General features: G+C 41.9%; 1 protein-coding gene and 1 pseudogene across 2 annotated transcripts; both read left to right on the forward strand.

Annotated features, from left to right (window-relative positions):
• The first annotated feature begins 6,483 nt into the window (after positions 1-6,483).
• Positions 6,484-9,465, forward strand: LOC114429349 (centrosomal protein of 55 kDa-like; annotated as a pseudogene).
• Positions 9,466-13,281: 3,816 nt separating this feature from the next.
• LOC114429352 (mitochondrial ubiquitin ligase activator of nfkb 1-A-like) lies at positions 13,282-16,832 on the forward strand. 2 transcript variants are annotated; one of them, XM_028398226.1, is made up of 6 exons: positions 13,282-13,297; positions 13,857-13,935; positions 15,490-15,649; positions 15,940-16,027; positions 16,108-16,463; positions 16,578-16,832. In XM_028398226.1, the coding sequence occupies exons 3-6, from the start codon at positions 15,527-15,529 to the stop codon at positions 16,797-16,799; spliced, it is 789 nt and encodes a 262-aa protein (XP_028254027.1). In that variant the 5' UTR covers positions 13,282-13,297; positions 13,857-13,935; positions 15,490-15,526; the 3' UTR covers positions 16,800-16,832. The 2 variants fall into 2 exon arrangements, with proteins under 2 accessions (XP_028254027.1, XP_028254026.1); XM_028398225.1 differs by lacking the exon at positions 13,282-13,297 and adding an exon at positions 13,325-13,362.
• Positions 16,833-17,529: the final 697 nt, after the last annotated feature.

Raw genomic sequence — 17,529 nt, forward strand, 5'->3', positions numbered from 1 at the left:
AATGAGTATTTAGACTTGCTATGTAGAAAGGAATAAAATATTCTATTAAAGCCATAACCAAATATTATACTTAAATGTGTCTAGAACAGTCGACAAAGTTTTTGTAGCACAATGTGCAGTCCATGGTAACTTTCTCCATTTTGCCATTAGGGCTTCCTGTAGCGTGCTAAATAAAAATTCAATGTGAACACAGGCTATAAGGGCCGCATGAACTGGTAGGATTGCATTATAAAACCATGCAAATACTACTCAGACCTTTCTATTCAAAAAAGATGCAACATGTAATAAGTAGGACTTCTTGCAATCAGTAGGCCAAGCAAAATCCACAGGCAGTCCAGTATTTAGATCAAATGAATAATTCATAACCAGTTAAAAAACCTCACCCATATCTTCTGCGTCCTCTTGTGAACACCTCTCCATGTCAGCAGTCTCTAAAATGGTAATGATAGAGATCAATCAAGAGTTCACATATCAAACTATAGTACAGTAGGTATACCATTTACATCAAGGTGAATTTCATCCAGACTCTTTCCTTCGTATTCTCCCAGCCACACACACAGCAACACACACACAGACGCACACACACACACACACTGCCACACACACACTAACACACACACAGGCTGTTCCATTGCAAGAAGAACTTTACTTATTTTTGCTAGTTGGAGGGTGCCCTCTGGAAGCCGGTAGTGTTTTCTGTGGACTTTGATGTTATGCCCAAGAAAGTCAGCCAACTGGTCAGGTTCTTCTGCTGTAAGGGCCAAGTTCACATCATCATGCGTTTCTGACATGTCCTTGGACAAGTACACAGACAAAGGCATTCTGGATAGCTCACCCGCTCTCCGGCGATTGAAGAGGATAACTTGTGCTAGGGTCACTTTAGCAAGGTCTTTCCAGTTTGAGGGTGAAGGCTCCTCGGTGAGGGTATTCAAGTGTTGCTGCTGTTTCTCTGATAAAAAGAAATGGAGATTCTGGACATCCTGGGTGAATGGGAGGAGTTGAGGAGAATTCCACTTGGTTTGGTCAAGTTGAGTTAGTGCTTGACTTGCAATGTCAAATTTCCAACTTTCTTGGTATAGCTGTGCAAATTCATCAGCATCTTGGACAGCTTGTTTGTCTTTTGTCTTCAATCCTTCCGACTTTATAAACATGGCCAAAGAATGCAAGCTGTGTCCAACTGTGCAAGCAAGAGATGGACGGTGAAATTTGCCAGTTTTATCATTGAACCCAGCCAGGGATCGTGCAGCAGAGACAACATGACTGTACTGTTCAGGTTTTATGAGGTCTTTGACAGTCTTCACAGGTGCAACCTTTTTTGCTTCCAGTAGCAGTCTGCCAAGTTCTCTCAACTTTTGTCGAATCTGCTGGTGTTGGCTAGTTACCCTCTCATTCTTGGTAAAGAGTCTGCACCCATACTCCAGAATGCATGGGTCTTCCTTTATTGCAACTGCAATATTGTCTTGACTCATGTCACTTAAGAACTTCCAGTATGCTTCACCAAGTCCAAGTGGAGCAGGTTCAGCAAAAGCACACAATGCCTGGACTCTAGTTTTACCTTGTGATGATTTACCCTGAGGCTTGAATTTGCAGACCTGAAAATGTCGCCACATCACTCTTTTTGTGAACAATCCATAGCAGTACACACAATGTGTAAATTCTTGTCCTTTCATCTTTTCCTTTGGTTGTTTCCATGGGATCATTTTTCCTCTGTGGGATTCCAAAACTTCAATGTTATGCTCAAAGTTGCCTTTATTTCGGATATAATCTAATTGGAGTCGCCTTTCTTTTGAGTTTTTTGGCAAACTTAAAGCTTTGGCAACTTCCACCTTTTCATGGTGTTTACGAATTAAATGTCTTGACATTTTTTTAACCTGTTGTCCACAGTAGAAGCAGTGATGTTTCTTGTTATAACTTCTGGAACCATCTTCGTTTTTAAAAACTGGATTTACGTACACATGGCTCTTCTACCATTTCATCTTCATTAGCATCTGCTGTAACAATAGGAAATCTTTGTGTGGAATCAGGTTCTGTTTCAAATCTTCGGTACTGCCTAGACTCACACTGGGGCTGACTGAAAGACTTTGTTCTCATCCGACTTGTAGAATCAACTTTGTCCTTTTCTTATTTTCCATGGACAACTCCATGCTGCCGTCAGTGCTTTCCTCCCTGAAATTTGGAATATACTCCTCTTCACTACCTTCGCTTGTATTGTCTGATTCTACAAGAGACTTTTGAAAAAAGAAAACTCAAGTTAATAACTGAGCCTCCACTTAGGTTGTCATACATGACAAGCTATCTACATTTCAGTTATATGCTGCAATATCAGAATTTCTTAAAACCCCCTAAAAGGAATAAATCTGAACAGTACAGTAAAGTCAATATAGAGCCTAACATGTATCATTCACAAAATACCAGGCCTATGCTTTTTACAAACTACAGAATAAAGAGAAAGATTGTAAAAGCATGTGTGTTCTGTTGGTTCGCTTTAATTATAAAATGAAGGGGGAAAGAAAAGGCCTACCGGGTGCCAACAACTTCTCTTTGGCCTTTGTGAAGCAATTTCAGACTTTGATGTGGAAGGGTGAGCATCGTCATCATCACTTGAATCACAGAGAGCATCGGAGCGTGGCATTTCATCCATCTGCAAAACAAGACATTTGTAATCATTTCATTCTTAATGTAAGAAAAAATATTACATTGGGAAAAGTGAGAAATGGCCATTAACACATACCAGAATACTTTTTGTCCTCTAAGCTTTGGACAGCTTCATTGTATGAGTGCAGACTGAATCTATCCTTTATTGAATCATCATCAGTTTCAAGCACAACACTCTCATCTAAGTCATACACAGATTTAGCAACATCTGACACTGCATCTTTCTGCAAAACACAGACAACTTCATTACAGTGTGAAGTCAAAGGGTGGTCTGTGCCACAGCCTTCATCTGTATCCTCACTATCAGAGTACTCCACAAGGGAAAACTTGGAAACTGTAACCTAAATATGAATAAAAAAGAATAAACCTTAAAAATGAACGTAGAAAAAGGTAAGTGATAAGACAACTGTTCTCCAAACAGCTAATTAATGCATGGTCTATGGCTCGTGTGGAAGCAACTTTTCATATGAGAAGAGTTATGAGCAAGTCCCTTAACAGTATCAGAGATGCAATGGATCACATACTAAATACCCTGTAGATATTAGATGCGATACTCGGGAGTTGAGCTTAACATAATCTGAGATTTGATACTACCATGCATTTAGGAGTAAGAATACTTGGACTATCGTAAAAAAGACCTCCATAAGAAAATCAAAAGTACAAGTTCTTGGTGTTAAAGTGGCCCTACAAAGCTAGAAAGATCAAAATTGTGTGTGACGTGAGAGAGGCCCCACAAGTTGAGAGCATCCCAAATCATGAAGAGGTCAGGAGGACCCCACATGGGCCAAAATAGAAAAGCAGTGTGTGAGCCTGCGATTTCTCAGAGCAAATAAAAGACATTGCAATGGACTACAGTATAAACACAGCATTAGACATACAACAGACTGGGAAGTGGTGAATTATGCTTATTATAATTTACAGTTTGACACTGTCAGGTTTTTCAGTTGAAGTAAAATAACTTCTAGTTACATCCATACGGGAGAAAAATGGAAAACAAGGAGTGTGTGATGTTGTGATGCTGATGTGAAAATCACTTCGAGATGCACCCAGGGCCCCATAAGGGCCAAAATAGAAACAGAGTGTGTGAGTCTGAGACCTTTAGCAGGAAAAGCAACACAAACACCTTCCCATCTAAACAAAGATACCAGACAGTACACAGCCACAGCCATGAAAGAAAGAATCTGCATCACCTGTGTGCTGACCCCTTTAAACACCACACAGATAGATGTTTAATCTAACTCACTCACCTTTTCACGCCAAGGCCACTTGGAATCACCAGAGCTGAAATCAGTTTCAGTTCCAATTTCTATGGCCTGAACAGCAAAGAGGCACAAATGTGGCCTGTCCTTTACTATCATCTTTTTATTACACAGTTTGGTGATTTGTGGTTGTCACTAATCTTCCCAGGGATCCATCTTCTTTGGATGCATCAATACTAAAAGCCAGAGAAATAAAGTGAACCTTTGAAATCGTGTAATACTGAATCATCAAATGTACACACTTACAATGTAAAAACATTAAATAGCACATAACACAGAGGTCAACTTAAACTGTAGGATAACACTACACAGATAAATCTCTTCTCACGTCTCAAACATGTCAACACTGCTTCATTTGCTCATCCATCAGTTATTTACAATATTTGACTCATGAGTTAATAAGAATTGCATGAATCTCTACACAACATGTGATGTGCTTACCACCAGCAGTGATTCTGCCATTCAAATTCATACAGAAATGTACTCTCTTTCTCTGAGTAGTGTCTGGACTGGCATTCTTCCACTGATATGAGTTCACCCCTGTACTCCAGTACAAAAGCCCCTGGTTCAATGGTCTGGGCTGCAAACACTCCTCTTCCTATAGAGGCATTTTAATAGAAATCCTGAGCCAACACTTAATTATAGACCATATAATCATACTAAAATAACAACTCCATACCTTTATTACTGTCAATAAATGTTTGTATGCATGACTTATCACTGGAAGACTGAATGTACACCTTTGCTTCTTCAGCAGGCTGAATCCTTTCCTTCCTTTGGATCATTATGGCTCATATCATTACATAGGTAACCATAGTACCAATGAAAACAGCTGTGCCCTCTCTGAGACAGAGGTTTATATTGATATTAAACCAATTTAATTCAACCTGAATGAATCTACAATATTATTAAAGAGAAACATCAGATCCACACCATAGGTACAAGGTAGTCAAATGATGCTTCTCCATCTGTAACACTGGACTGGTACCCACTGTCAGAACACTGATGTGGCACTAAGTGAGCCAGCAGGTTAAACACTGTTTACTCACATTTGTGCTCATACAAAGTCAGGAGTTCACAGCATGTGCACCAGAAAAACATCCCTAGCAAACTAAATTACATACATCAATAAATGCCATTCATAGACTCAGAATACAGACTGCTTTGATTGAACTGTTCCTGATTAATGTGCTCTGCTGTGCATATATGGCAGAGCAGCAGTAGCTAGCGGAGGAAGCTAGCGGAAGTAGCTAGCGACTTTTAGCCCACAGTAAAGGCTAGCGATTTGTAGCCGACAGTAAAATGCATTGATAGATACCAGACAGTAGACGTTATTTTGAAGAAGTAGCCGACATAGGAGCTATAAATCTATGTAATTGCACTTCAGCTGCAGGCAATGCAGTAGTATCTAGTGGAAGAAGCTAGCATGTGGAGCTAGCGAGTTTTAGCCGACAGCAGAAGCTACCAATTTGTAGTAAAAGTGACTGATAAGTACCTCACAACAGAAGTTAGTAGCGAGAAGTAGCTGATATATGAGTGCAGCTCAGCTGCAGGCAGAGTCCAGAGAAAGACGTAAAATCACAGAAAGAGTCAAATAAAGCAAACCTACCTGTCGCTGTTGACATTAACGCTGATATCACTCCGCTGGTACCAAGCGGAAGAAGAAAATAGGCCCATGGCTCGAACTGGCAATGCCAGAAGTGAAGTAGCCTATCAAATGTCCTCCTTCGGTAGGCTGCGTGTCTCATTGGTTCAAATGACACACACTTCCGGAAGTGTGTGTGTGGGGTCAGTTCTGGGCCACAACACACACACTAACACACACACACACTGACACACACACTGACACACACACTGACACACACACACACACACACTGACACACACACTAACACACACACACAGACACACACACACACACACACTAACACACACACACACACACACACAAATAAACACTGACACACACACACACACACACTAACACACACACACACACAAACACACACACACTAACACACACACAAACACACACACTAACACACACACACACACACACACACACACACACAAACACACACACACTAACACACACACAAACACACACACACTAACACACACACACTAACACACACACACACACTAACACACACACACACACACACTAACACACACACTGTTCTACAGTCTGAGTGAAAACATGCTCTAGTGTGGGTTCATTCCACAGACACATTTTTAACTTTAATAATCACTGATGTGACTTTTCTGAACTCATTTGTCCTGTTTAATGTTAATGCTGACATGCTGCTCTGTGACCTGAAGATAAGAACATGTGAAGGACAAAGCTACTTTAAACGTTTGCTTCATTATTATTTTGAAGCAGTTTGTGCCTCTGGTATCAATACATATTTCAAACATGGCTGCTTGGTGCCTGATCACTACTTTAACCTAATGAAGGGGTTAACTTGACTGATGATCTGTCATCAATGAATGGTCAAACTAATGGTTATCGGCTAAATGCCACAATTAATCGTGATTCATTTTTTTGTCAATATAGATCGAAGCAGCCATGGCCTTTAAAGGCTTTTTCAGCAAGTTGGGCTTCAAATCTAGCAGCTCTTCCTCTAAACTCAGGAAGAGCCACCTGAAGAAGAAGCTTGATGAACTGCTGGAGGTAAAGTCTTTGTCTCTGGGTTCATTTGCATGTCAGCTTCTGGGCTGTTTTTGTTTGAATTTTAATGTGCGGTGTCGGTTATTTCAGGTCAGTCTTAACCTTGAGGCGCTGCGAGAGAGGGACAATCAGCAGTTGCTGGTTCAAGAGCAGGAACTGGAAAGTCTGCGACAGCAGCTGTCAGCCAAAGGAGAGGTATGTGCACACATGACAGCTCTCTGCACTAACATAAGGTTACAAAAATCACATATATATTCAAGTGTATCCATCAGAAAATGCTCAGTACACACATCCAGTGTTTGGACGCCCTGAGGCAGCACTTGTCTTCTCAGAAACAAATGTTGACACAAACACAATTCAGATTTTAAATATTTTTGTTTCTCCTTTCAGAATGGACAAGAACCTCCTGGAGACTCTGCATCAGTGCAAGAGCAGTTGAGAGATGTAAGCCTAATAATTTGATTGATTGTTTATTTAAATAAGTGAAAAAAACCTGGACTCGGTTTGTCTTTATTGGCGTGTGTGTCTCACCACCAGGCTCAGGAGAAGAACCTGCAGCGGCTGGTGTATGACCAGCAGAGAGAGGTCTACATCCAGTCCGTCCTTGCCTACGCAGCGGAGCTGGCACAGCAGTTGGCCCAAGCAAAGCGGCAACAACCCAAGCAAGGGGCCACTTCAGAGGGTGATACTGCTCTCATATAATTTTCTACAATAATAAAGTACATGGAAAGCTTCTAGGAAAGTGTAGTTAACAAGTACTTAATTTTGTTGGCCATGTAATAGGCTATGAAATATAGTTAGAAAGATTTAGGCATGTAAGTCCTACATACTGGTTGTGCTGTAAAGCTCCTGCATAATATATGTTGGTCAATTGCTTACTAACATTTCTTTTTTTAGCTACTGCAGGTCCAGAAAAGGAACCTCAGCTCAGCTTAGGGGTGCAGAGAGACCTCGAGGGCCAAAACGCTGAGGTTACTAGAACCCAGCAGGAGCTCAGTGCACATAGGAACCAGGTAAATGCTGCATTATTTCATGTAATTATGAAAGTGAAGTTCTGTTGCCCTTGAATCCATGAATGCATATATTGGCCTCTTCTGCAGCTTTGGTGAGAAAATGTTTACATCTTCACAGATTTAGGGACATTGCCTCTGTTAAAAGATTTTGACCCTGAATCAGAATAGAGCAGCTGCAGCTAGAGCACTGAACATGCATATTCTGTGGATTCAGTCATCTTTATAACTGACCTGTAGAAGTCTTTTTCAGAACTGAGCTGACAACAAAGAAAACATCATTCTGCAAATTGTGTTTTTTTCGCTCTGCAGACCGTGAAGGCTCAGGCTGAGCTGCAGTCTCAGAAGGAGCAGGTCACCAGGCTCCAGGTGGAGCTGTTAGTGCAACAGAGGAAGTACGAGGACAAGTGCAGCGAGTTGTCATCCTTCCTGAGGAAGCATGAAGAGAAGAGCAAAGAGCTGGAGGAAGCCAAAATGCAGCTCCAGGCAGAGAGACTTGGCAACAGGTAAAGCTGCTGGCTCTGGTTGACGTCGGATCAATAAGGTTTCACGCTGAGCTGCTAACATGTCATCAATATTTTACCTCCTCTCATTAATACTAATGCCAAAAACTAATGTTGTACTGACCTTTGAATTAACACTCCCTCTGGGATTAATACAGTATCTAAAATAAAAAAAACTAACAAAAAAAAAACAAACAATGTGTCCAGGCATGCAGCAGAACTGGAGAGTATGGACGTCAGACTGGAGGAAGAGAGGAAGAGGTCTGCTGAACTTCTGCTGCAGGTGAGCATGAATTCACTGTTTACCTCCACTAACTAAAGTTAATAAGATTAAGAACCCGTTATTTGTCCCACAATGGGGAAATTGCATTGTTGCAACAGCGCAGATAGGGTAAATAAAAGTACCTACAAAGACACAATACAGATAGATGGATACAGTTAAAGAATGAGAGGAACATATTGCACAGGTGGGTGGAGGTAGGAGTGGTTTGTAGATTAAACCAAAGTCTGCTCAGACTGAATAAAAATACAAATACAGCACTGTAAATGTCAAACAAAATCATCCTTCACTAAATAAAATGAGGATGTCTGCATTTTAGATACAATCTAGTTCCATGTTCTAATATACAGCAGCATTGTAGGCACTATACAAAATTTGCCCTAATATCTGGCCTTCAACAGGTAAATATGCTGCAGAAGTCTCTTCTGAACCGAAATGGAGACGAGAGGAGAATCGCTGCCCTGGAACAACAGGTAACACTCTCTTAATTATAGCACACACCTACAAAAAGACCTGTCAAATAGAAGAAGAGGAGAGGGCAGCATTCTCTTAAACGTACGCCTGTTCATACTTGTGGTTCTGCCTCTTAAGATCCAGATTTCTGCCAAGGACTTTGCAAATGAAAAAAATGATCGTCAGAGCATTCAGCACCAGCTACATAAAGTGCTGAAGGAGCTTCACAAGACCCAAGATCAGATTTCTAATCTGGAGTCTGCTGTAAGTGTTATGTGATCTATAGTATCATCAATATGAAGTCAAACCCTCATGACTCTCATGCCATTTTCTTTGCTTTCTAACAGTAGAGTAGTAGAGTATTCCACTGTCCTCTTGGAATGTGCATATTATGTTGCTCTACAAGTGCATTTGTTTTTTCCTATTTCAGATGCAGCCTAATGCTCGCTCTTCAGAGCCCAGCTCGTACAATAATTTTGAGCGCCTTACTACTGACCCTGGCCCCACATCGCCATGGAAATACATCAACCTCCTGGAGACGACTTTCTTGGAGTGCCCATATTGTCAGGCCCAGTATCCCGCCAGCCGTCACAGGGAGCTTCTGGATCACATTGACGACTGTTATGATAAGTGAAAGCATGTCGTTTTCTCACCGGGCGCCTCAGTGCAGATCAGCACCGCCACCATCACAAACATTTCTTCTATATGTAGCTGTCAGAGTGACTTTATTGAACTTAATTGATAAATGTTAAAAATAAAATTCATATATTTATTAAAAAGCTATTTTCGTTTGTTTTCATTGCACTATAATGTGTTAAAAATAAGAGTCCAAGAGGATCTACCGGTATTTAATTTCCAAACGGACCAACGTTCATTGATAGACAGATTGTTATTACCGATGCACTGAGAATGACACGTGGAAGAAACGGACCGCCTTAAAACTGATATTTGAAGAAGATGAAGAAATGCTGAGGAATTCTTCACTGTGTTTAGTCAAGACTGTTTTAGAAGATTGGTTGACCTCCCCCAGAGCTACGAGGCCAATGAGGTTCGTAAGTTAGAGGAAAATTCATAATACGTTTGTCACTGTTTGAAGCTACTTAGCATTTGAAGGACAGTAATGTGAGGCAGGAGAGCTGCAGTGACTGACTCTGCTGTGTACTACTGTGCTCTGCAGCCCACAGTGACAGGAAACAGCTCAACTCTGTACAAAAACCTGTGGAGCAAAGACAACACAATACTCCACAGCGTCCACTAGAGGGACTCACACACTGTCACAGCTCCAGCTGCTTCCTCCTTTGTTCAGTGTGTCCTTCACCTTCTCTCCTCTGTTATCTGCAGTCAACTAAAGACAGACAGTTTTAACAAAGTGTGCATTCAAGAAATGAGTTTTAGATACATTCTAGGATCAGTATTTTGAGCAGTAAAACCAACATCATGTCACCAAAACATCCATCCAGAACTTTGAGTCAGAGCTGATCTACACAAAGTGACCTTGCGTTTCAGTGCAGCCACAGTTGGTCACATCTTTCTTTAAAATCTGATCGGCCTCTGTGGGACTGGACCAGTCTGGTTTCTCTTATATCTGAATCTGAGGGTGTTTTCACACTTGGTCCCCTTCAGCCCTCTAAACAAACAGATCCATGACTCAGCATTTTTTCCACATACGTGAATACTCCAACTGTACCCAGGCCCCTTTAAAACAAACCTAAACTACCCAGAATTCAGTGCACTGGGGGTCTGAGAGCTCTAGAGGACCTGGTGTGAACAGAAGGAGGACTGAGGCCCCAACTACCTTGAACTGGACCAGAAGCTGGTCCTCTTTCAATAAACTCACAGTGTGAACACAAAAAGAACTGAGACCTGTTTCTGTTGGTCCACTTAAAGAGGACTGAGTTCAGTTCTTTGAAAAGGTACCAGCTGTGAAAAGACAAAAGACACTTCTTTGAGGCCTCAGGAGTCAGAGTTCACCTGAGGAATCCCACAGGGACCTTTAGTGGGTCCATTTCTCTGTCGACACGTCTCCTGGGGTTCATACTCACACACACATTTCATGGTATGCTGATGATGCACAAATGTACACACCTGAAGAACAAACGTCTTGCATTGGGACACATCTATTGTTGATTCAGAGTAAAAGTATGAAGGGTGTGGATGTGGATTCTCCATCACTGGCTACAAAGACAGGAGCAGAGGTCACCTGGGCCACATGGCATTCCAGGATGGCTCCTCAAAGCACTGACCAGCTCTCAGAGGTCCTCACTGACATCTTCACCCCTCCCTGCTACAGAAGCTGCTCTGCTGCAGACCACAGGTCTCTAACAAGTGCTGAAGACAGTAGAGCACATCACTGGCTCTCACCTGCCTTCCCTGCAAACCACCTTCATTACTCATCACTCAGGAAAACACAGAAAACCCTCAGAGACCCCACACACCTCAGCTACACACTCTTTTCACTGCAGGATCTACCAAAGCATCCGCACATGGACTAGACCCAGAAACAGCTTCTTGTCCTCAGCCATCAGACTCTTGAACCAGCAGATCCACCACACGCATCTCCCCGTCAGAGGAACACAGAAGCTCACAGAGGACAGGTCCTCCTTCAGTCTGAGCTCCCTGGATGATGATGCTGCAGCATCACTGTCATCTCTACAGCTTCCATCAGCCTGAATGGAAACAGAGCACAGCAAGAGGCCGAGCTACACAGCTGAATATGAAAGTGTAACGCACTATGGGGCCATAGATGTAATAAAGCAACAAAAGTAGCTTCGGCTATGGAGGCTGAGTGTGTGAATAAGACACCAAAGAAAATAATAGAGCTCAAATAAATATATTATTGTCATGTAATAAGCAGATATGCAATAGGACAGTAACAGCAAGTTATGAATGATAATAAATGTATTTATTACTATGTAATATATATAAACAGGTATTCAGTAATAATATGCACAATAAACAATCCAAACTGTGATGACAGAAGGTCACTCTGCAGTTCTGTCCATATTTCAGTTCATTCAGGAAACAATAGTTCATTCAATGTTCCAAAAAAAGGTTTGAGTTCAAGAAAAAAAAATGGGGAAAACTCAAATAGGTCCGTAGTAGGAGGCCAAAAAAAAGGTTTTTATAATCCTACAGCGTCACAGGGTGATCGGGCAGCTCGCCATGTTGAACTGGATTTCAAGCTAAAGGAAAAAACCTGACCTAAACAAGGTCAAACACACACATTAAAATTCAGTATGAATGAAATGATCTTCCATCAAGAAAGTAAATAAATACATCCATACATAACGATGCATAATGATGAATAAATAATACCATCAATGCTATTGGTCATACAGCATATAACGCTCAGGTTATTTAATGATAACATTTATAAATCAATCATTCAACTTTCAAGCTTTGGGTAAAGGTGAAGCTAATGATGCACTTTATAATAAATCAAATTAAATCAGCAATAAGCTAATCACAGGTTCATAACATTTAAATGTTTAGGTAAACAAACAATTTGTTTGTGCATGTCGATGGGTCAGTTCAGAAGCACCATAGGCCGGTTTGGCTTTAACCACAAAAGCAACAAAAACTATACAAAACGAACAAAACAACCAATAATAAAGAATTCAGTCGATACTCTAACACTATGCCTAACATTCGGCCATAAAAGTAACACAAATAGCACGGTCTATTAAAATAAAGACCGGTATTAACAACGTTAGCTTAGCCATTAGCCTAGCGGTTAGCCTATAGGCTTTGTGAATGACCGCGGCACCGCATTCGATAATAAACCAAAGTTCGCAGGGTCAATAAATGACTCGCCGCTGAGTGGATATTTACGGAGATGATGTAGATTCAATCGGCGCGGTTCGTTTGGGTCATGAAGCAGTTTAATCGTTACTTTTGCCAGAATGCTAACCGGAGCACGCCAAGCACAGGGACGGCAGCGGCCATGGAGCGAGAGGAAACGCGGGGTTGTGCCCCGGAAGTTAAAGGGACACACCCCGCCACAATAAAGCGGTGACAGGAAGTGAGACGCTGTCTGTGTTATGTGGGTTGCAAAAGGCTGCATGTTGGAGTGAAGAGCTGCTGTGTTCTCTCTGGTGTTCATTCAGCACAGCTGGAAATAATGCTCCTCATTAGTACTCAGTGCACCACCACCTCCATCCTTCTTTGCTACCGAGTCAGGGTTAGGGAGTTGGCCCCGGAGGACACCGCCCTTCGGCCCTGGAGACCGCTCTCCCCTGTGTTGCCGACAACAGTCTGGATCAGGACAGGAACGGCTAACAGCAATCATATATACTGTAGGAGCCATAGATGGTGGCAGTGCAGCTGTTTTGTTATAAAAAGGCAGCTTTATTTATATAATTTATTTAGAAACAGATGCTCACTGCATTCTATGACGTGGTTATTTAAGAGTCCCAGCTGCTCATCTAAAGCGTCATGTTACCATGGAGACAGAGAGCGGTTCAAAGGTACGTGTCACTCAGCTTTTTGTTGTGTAGTTGTTCAGTAGTTACAGGACAGAAGCAGACATATAGTGAGTACTTTGTTGTGACTTTATGGTGTGGTTTTGTGCTTGTGTTGACATTTTTTTACATTTGATCGAGTGCTTCTTTGACTGTTGTGGTCTTCGACTGTAGAGGGCGCTAGCCGCTGGTAGGACCTTTGTTGCTTGTAACAAACTTAAATCAACAAATTGCTCTCTGTGTTTTATCTTGTATCTATTGGGAGGGATGCCTAAGATAAAAACATGTAAGTTCTAGTTCAATGTTGATTTGTAGGATTTCCTGCATTATTTCTACAATTTCTGTCCAAAATTCTTTCATCTTGGTGCAAACTGCAACAATTCTCTGCCCTGCATTTAACACACACGTCTAAAACATTTGTATTGAATTTACTTAATCTTGCAGGAGTCAAACTCTCATCAACCATTTATATTTAGACATACAACGTATTAATAATACTGAATTCAGTTTTAGTTCATAAATGCATATTGACTGTTGGTAATTCGTTGTATGTGTTTGTTTTCAGTTTCACACTTTCCAATAAACCTGTTGAGACGAGCGGACTGTCGTCAGAGTCTTAGAAGGAAGACTGGAGCAGACATATAGTGAGTAATTTGTTGTTTGTCGTATGGTTGTCATGGTGATGGGGAATATTTGCGTCACGTGGTGTAGGTGGTGACAACCGGATTCTATTAAAGGGGCACTCACTCACCGTCACAGGTGTTAGGAGGAGAGAAGAAGCTGGGTGGCCACAGTTTTTGTTGACCGCAGCGTGTCGTAACATAACGCAGCACATCATACCGTAACCATAGCGCACACCTTTGCACGTTCATCACCGGGTTATTCTTTTGGTTTATGTTTTCATCTCCCCAATGCAGCGTTTTATCCCATGTCCATGTACTATATCAAACCTCATCAAGAGGCAGAAGGCCTCATTTCACATTAGGCTACAGCGCCTCATACAGAGAGGCAGGGCCCATCTCTCCTCTCATCTGGGACTTTGGAGCTTTGAGGAAGCCGCTATATATACTGCTGCTGTTTAGCTATGTGCAGCTCCTTGTCTTCCGCTGACAGACACAGACAGTGGCATTCTGCTAAAAACAGGTATATGAGCCACAGAGCTGTACGAACCCCTGGAAGATCCATACATTCATATATTATAATATATGAGTGACACATGGTGCTAGAGCAGGCTGTCCTACTGATGAAGTCCAAAACAGGCATTAAATGGCACCAAAACATCCCCAGAAGCTGGCATGTGAGCCACAGATCGCCACATGCCACTAACACAGTCAGACATGGCACTTTGAGATCGCCACATGCCACTTCATCAAGCGAGGCAGGCCAAATGCCACTTTGGGGTAGACCGACAGGATACGGATTCTCATTTAACTGGACTTTTAACACAGACAGTGTGTCAAGTAACAACAAGTGTGGCCAAGTTTACAAGTTATTGTTAAAGTGAGTTTAGTTTAGGGCTGATTGTTAAGGAAATAACATGTAACCACTCAGTAATAGTTAGGGCCCGAGCACCGAATGGTGCAAGAGCCCTATTGAAACCTTAGGGATTACTACCCAACAGGAAGTCCGCCATTTTGACTTTTGTGGCCATTTTTTGCCTATTTGTCACCCTGCTACAAAACTTTTCACGCCTCGCATACTTCATCCAATTGGGCTGAAATTCACTGTGTCCACTCAGGACACCATAGGGAACAGACGCATTCCAAAACTCTTACAAAAGAGTTACGGTGTGGCGGGGGCGTGGCCTCAAAGTTGACCATTTGCCAATACAAAGAAACACAGTATTTTCTGCCATACCTCCAACATACTTCATGCAATGTGGACAAAATCTTACAGTACTGCTATGGACCCGAGTCTGAACAGATATATATGCTAATATGATGACACGGTCATAGCGCCACCTCCCAGCAGGAAATTTCTCTTTTAAACATGTTTTTGTTCTACGTCTCTGGAAATGAGAGGAGAGAAGAGCATAGGACAGGAAACTGCAATGGCCCTGCGGGTCGCAAGGTGCGCGAGGGCCCGCAATGCTGCTTGCAGCTTTAATTTCCACCTGCTGTTGGTTCGGAGTTGAGTACATGGCTAAGATGCAGGAAGATGCATCTCACAGTCCTCTTACATGTTTTATGTTTGTGCAGGATTGCTCTTAGGACCGTGACAGGGCATCCAGAGGAAATGGCGAAATTCTGTCTCGGTTTTTCACTGACAGAGGCACTGTGTCTTGGGGCCGGCTTGGCTGTTTCAGGCCTTTGCTACTATATGTATAGAAAGAAGAAGAAGACAGCAGATGAGCTTGATGTGAGTAAGAATGTATTTCATTAACATTATATAGCAGTAGTCTGCAAAGTGAATTGCGGTTCTGACTGCTAATACTTACAGAGGGACTGTTGCATTCAGTGCATGCTGACAGCTCACTAGTCTCTGACAAAGAAGTACACCATGCAAAAATGCTTGAGAAAAGCTCTCCTACTTGTTTAACTAAAATCCTTTGCAGCCCTTTAACATGTTGTTGGTGATGGTCATGCAGTGTAATGTGCAAGTTTGTAAAACCTCCATGTGCCATCTGACTATGTGTGTGTCATATTCAGAATGCCTCCCACATCAACATAGATGGAAACCTTAAAGACACTTTGGAGGTTACACCAGGAGCACGTCTGCAGTATGCTGTTGTTGAAGGTAACCAGAACTGGATCAATACAAACAAGTGATGATTATGTATTTCCACTTCATACTGTATGTTTGTGTATATATTGTAGGTGTTGTGGAGCCTGTAGGCGAGCCACTGAGGAGTCAGTGTCATGAAGACATTGTTGGTGTGGTGCACAAAGTGGAAGTCACAGAGCCCAGGCTGGGATTGAGCAGCCTTTACTCTGCTCTTTTCAAGAGTCATGATAAGCCAGTCTTGCACAAACAAGTGACATCGGTGCCCTTCGTATTAAGGGGTTCGGATGGGACTGCAGTCCAAGTCCATTGTCCACTGAAGGCCTCTGGACTGAACATGGAGATGTTGTACAAGAGGTTTCTCCAGGTCAGCCATGGATTCAGTGTTCTTGGATGGTATTTCAGCGGGGTGAAGTCCTACAGTCGACTGGAGACCGAGGAAATGCTTAGAGTCAGTTACCAATGCTCGTTATTTTAATAGTTAATTCACAACAAAATGTCTGTTGCTTATCACTAATAATTTACATAGTAACAATACATTATGAAAATATGCACCTTTTTTCAGGTGGGCACACGTGTTACTGGTGTAGGCCAGCTGACGCTGGACCCAGATGGCACCCTGAATCTTAGACCCCCTTCTGATGGATCTAAGTACTTTCTGAGCATGGCAGACTATGACACTTTACGAAAACAATACAGCGCTGCGACCAAAGCGTGGAAGCGTTTTGCTGTTATATTTGCTTTAGCCGGTGCAGCGGCACTCTACCTACATGGAAAGCTTCGCTGACAGCGTGACAACGAAAGGAGGGAATCCTGTTGAAGATGGGGAAAATAATCAGGAGAACATCTGTCATCTGCCTCTCTCAGCCATGTAACCGTATACTGTGGAACTGTGGACATGCTGCTGCTACACCTGCTACCAAGCTCTGTCACAACATTTGATGTTATGATTTTATTCTTTTTATGATTTTAATTTCCTTCTTAATTGAGTGTTTTAAAATGTTTTATTCTGTGATTTTATCTTATGTAAAGCACTCTGAATTGCCTTGTGTATGAATGGTGCTATATAAATAAAGCTTGCCTTGCCTCCAATTGTACTGTAAATATCTGGCCATGATGTTCTGTGTCAGTAAAGTATCTCTCTTAATGAGGATGTTTCACTTGTTACCGTTTGCTACTCCATTCATTTAAAAAGAGAAATTCCACCTTCTAACTGTTTACAGGCAGTCTGAAAAGAACAGAACACAATATAGGGGGATGCTCTAAAACCAAGAATCCAACCAACTCATTAAACGTATAAAATGATGAAGATAACACATCGCTTTTGGTTATCCTAACTCCCCTGGATACCTCCACACAATAACATATTTTCTGGGTTTCAGAAAACATGATCAATGGTCTTACCCAGAAACCTAGATAAAAGTTTACACTATGCTGATAGAGCCTTTTAACAGCAAGCAATGCTGCATTTCACACTATACTGGATCTTTAAATGTGGTGAAATACCTATCCTGGCA

This window comes from Parambassis ranga, unplaced genomic scaffold, assembly GCF_900634625.1.
Source record: "Parambassis ranga unplaced genomic scaffold, fParRan2.1 scaffold_110_arrow_ctg1, whole genome shotgun sequence".
Classification (NCBI taxonomy): Eukaryota; Metazoa; Chordata; class Actinopteri; family Ambassidae; genus Parambassis; species Parambassis ranga.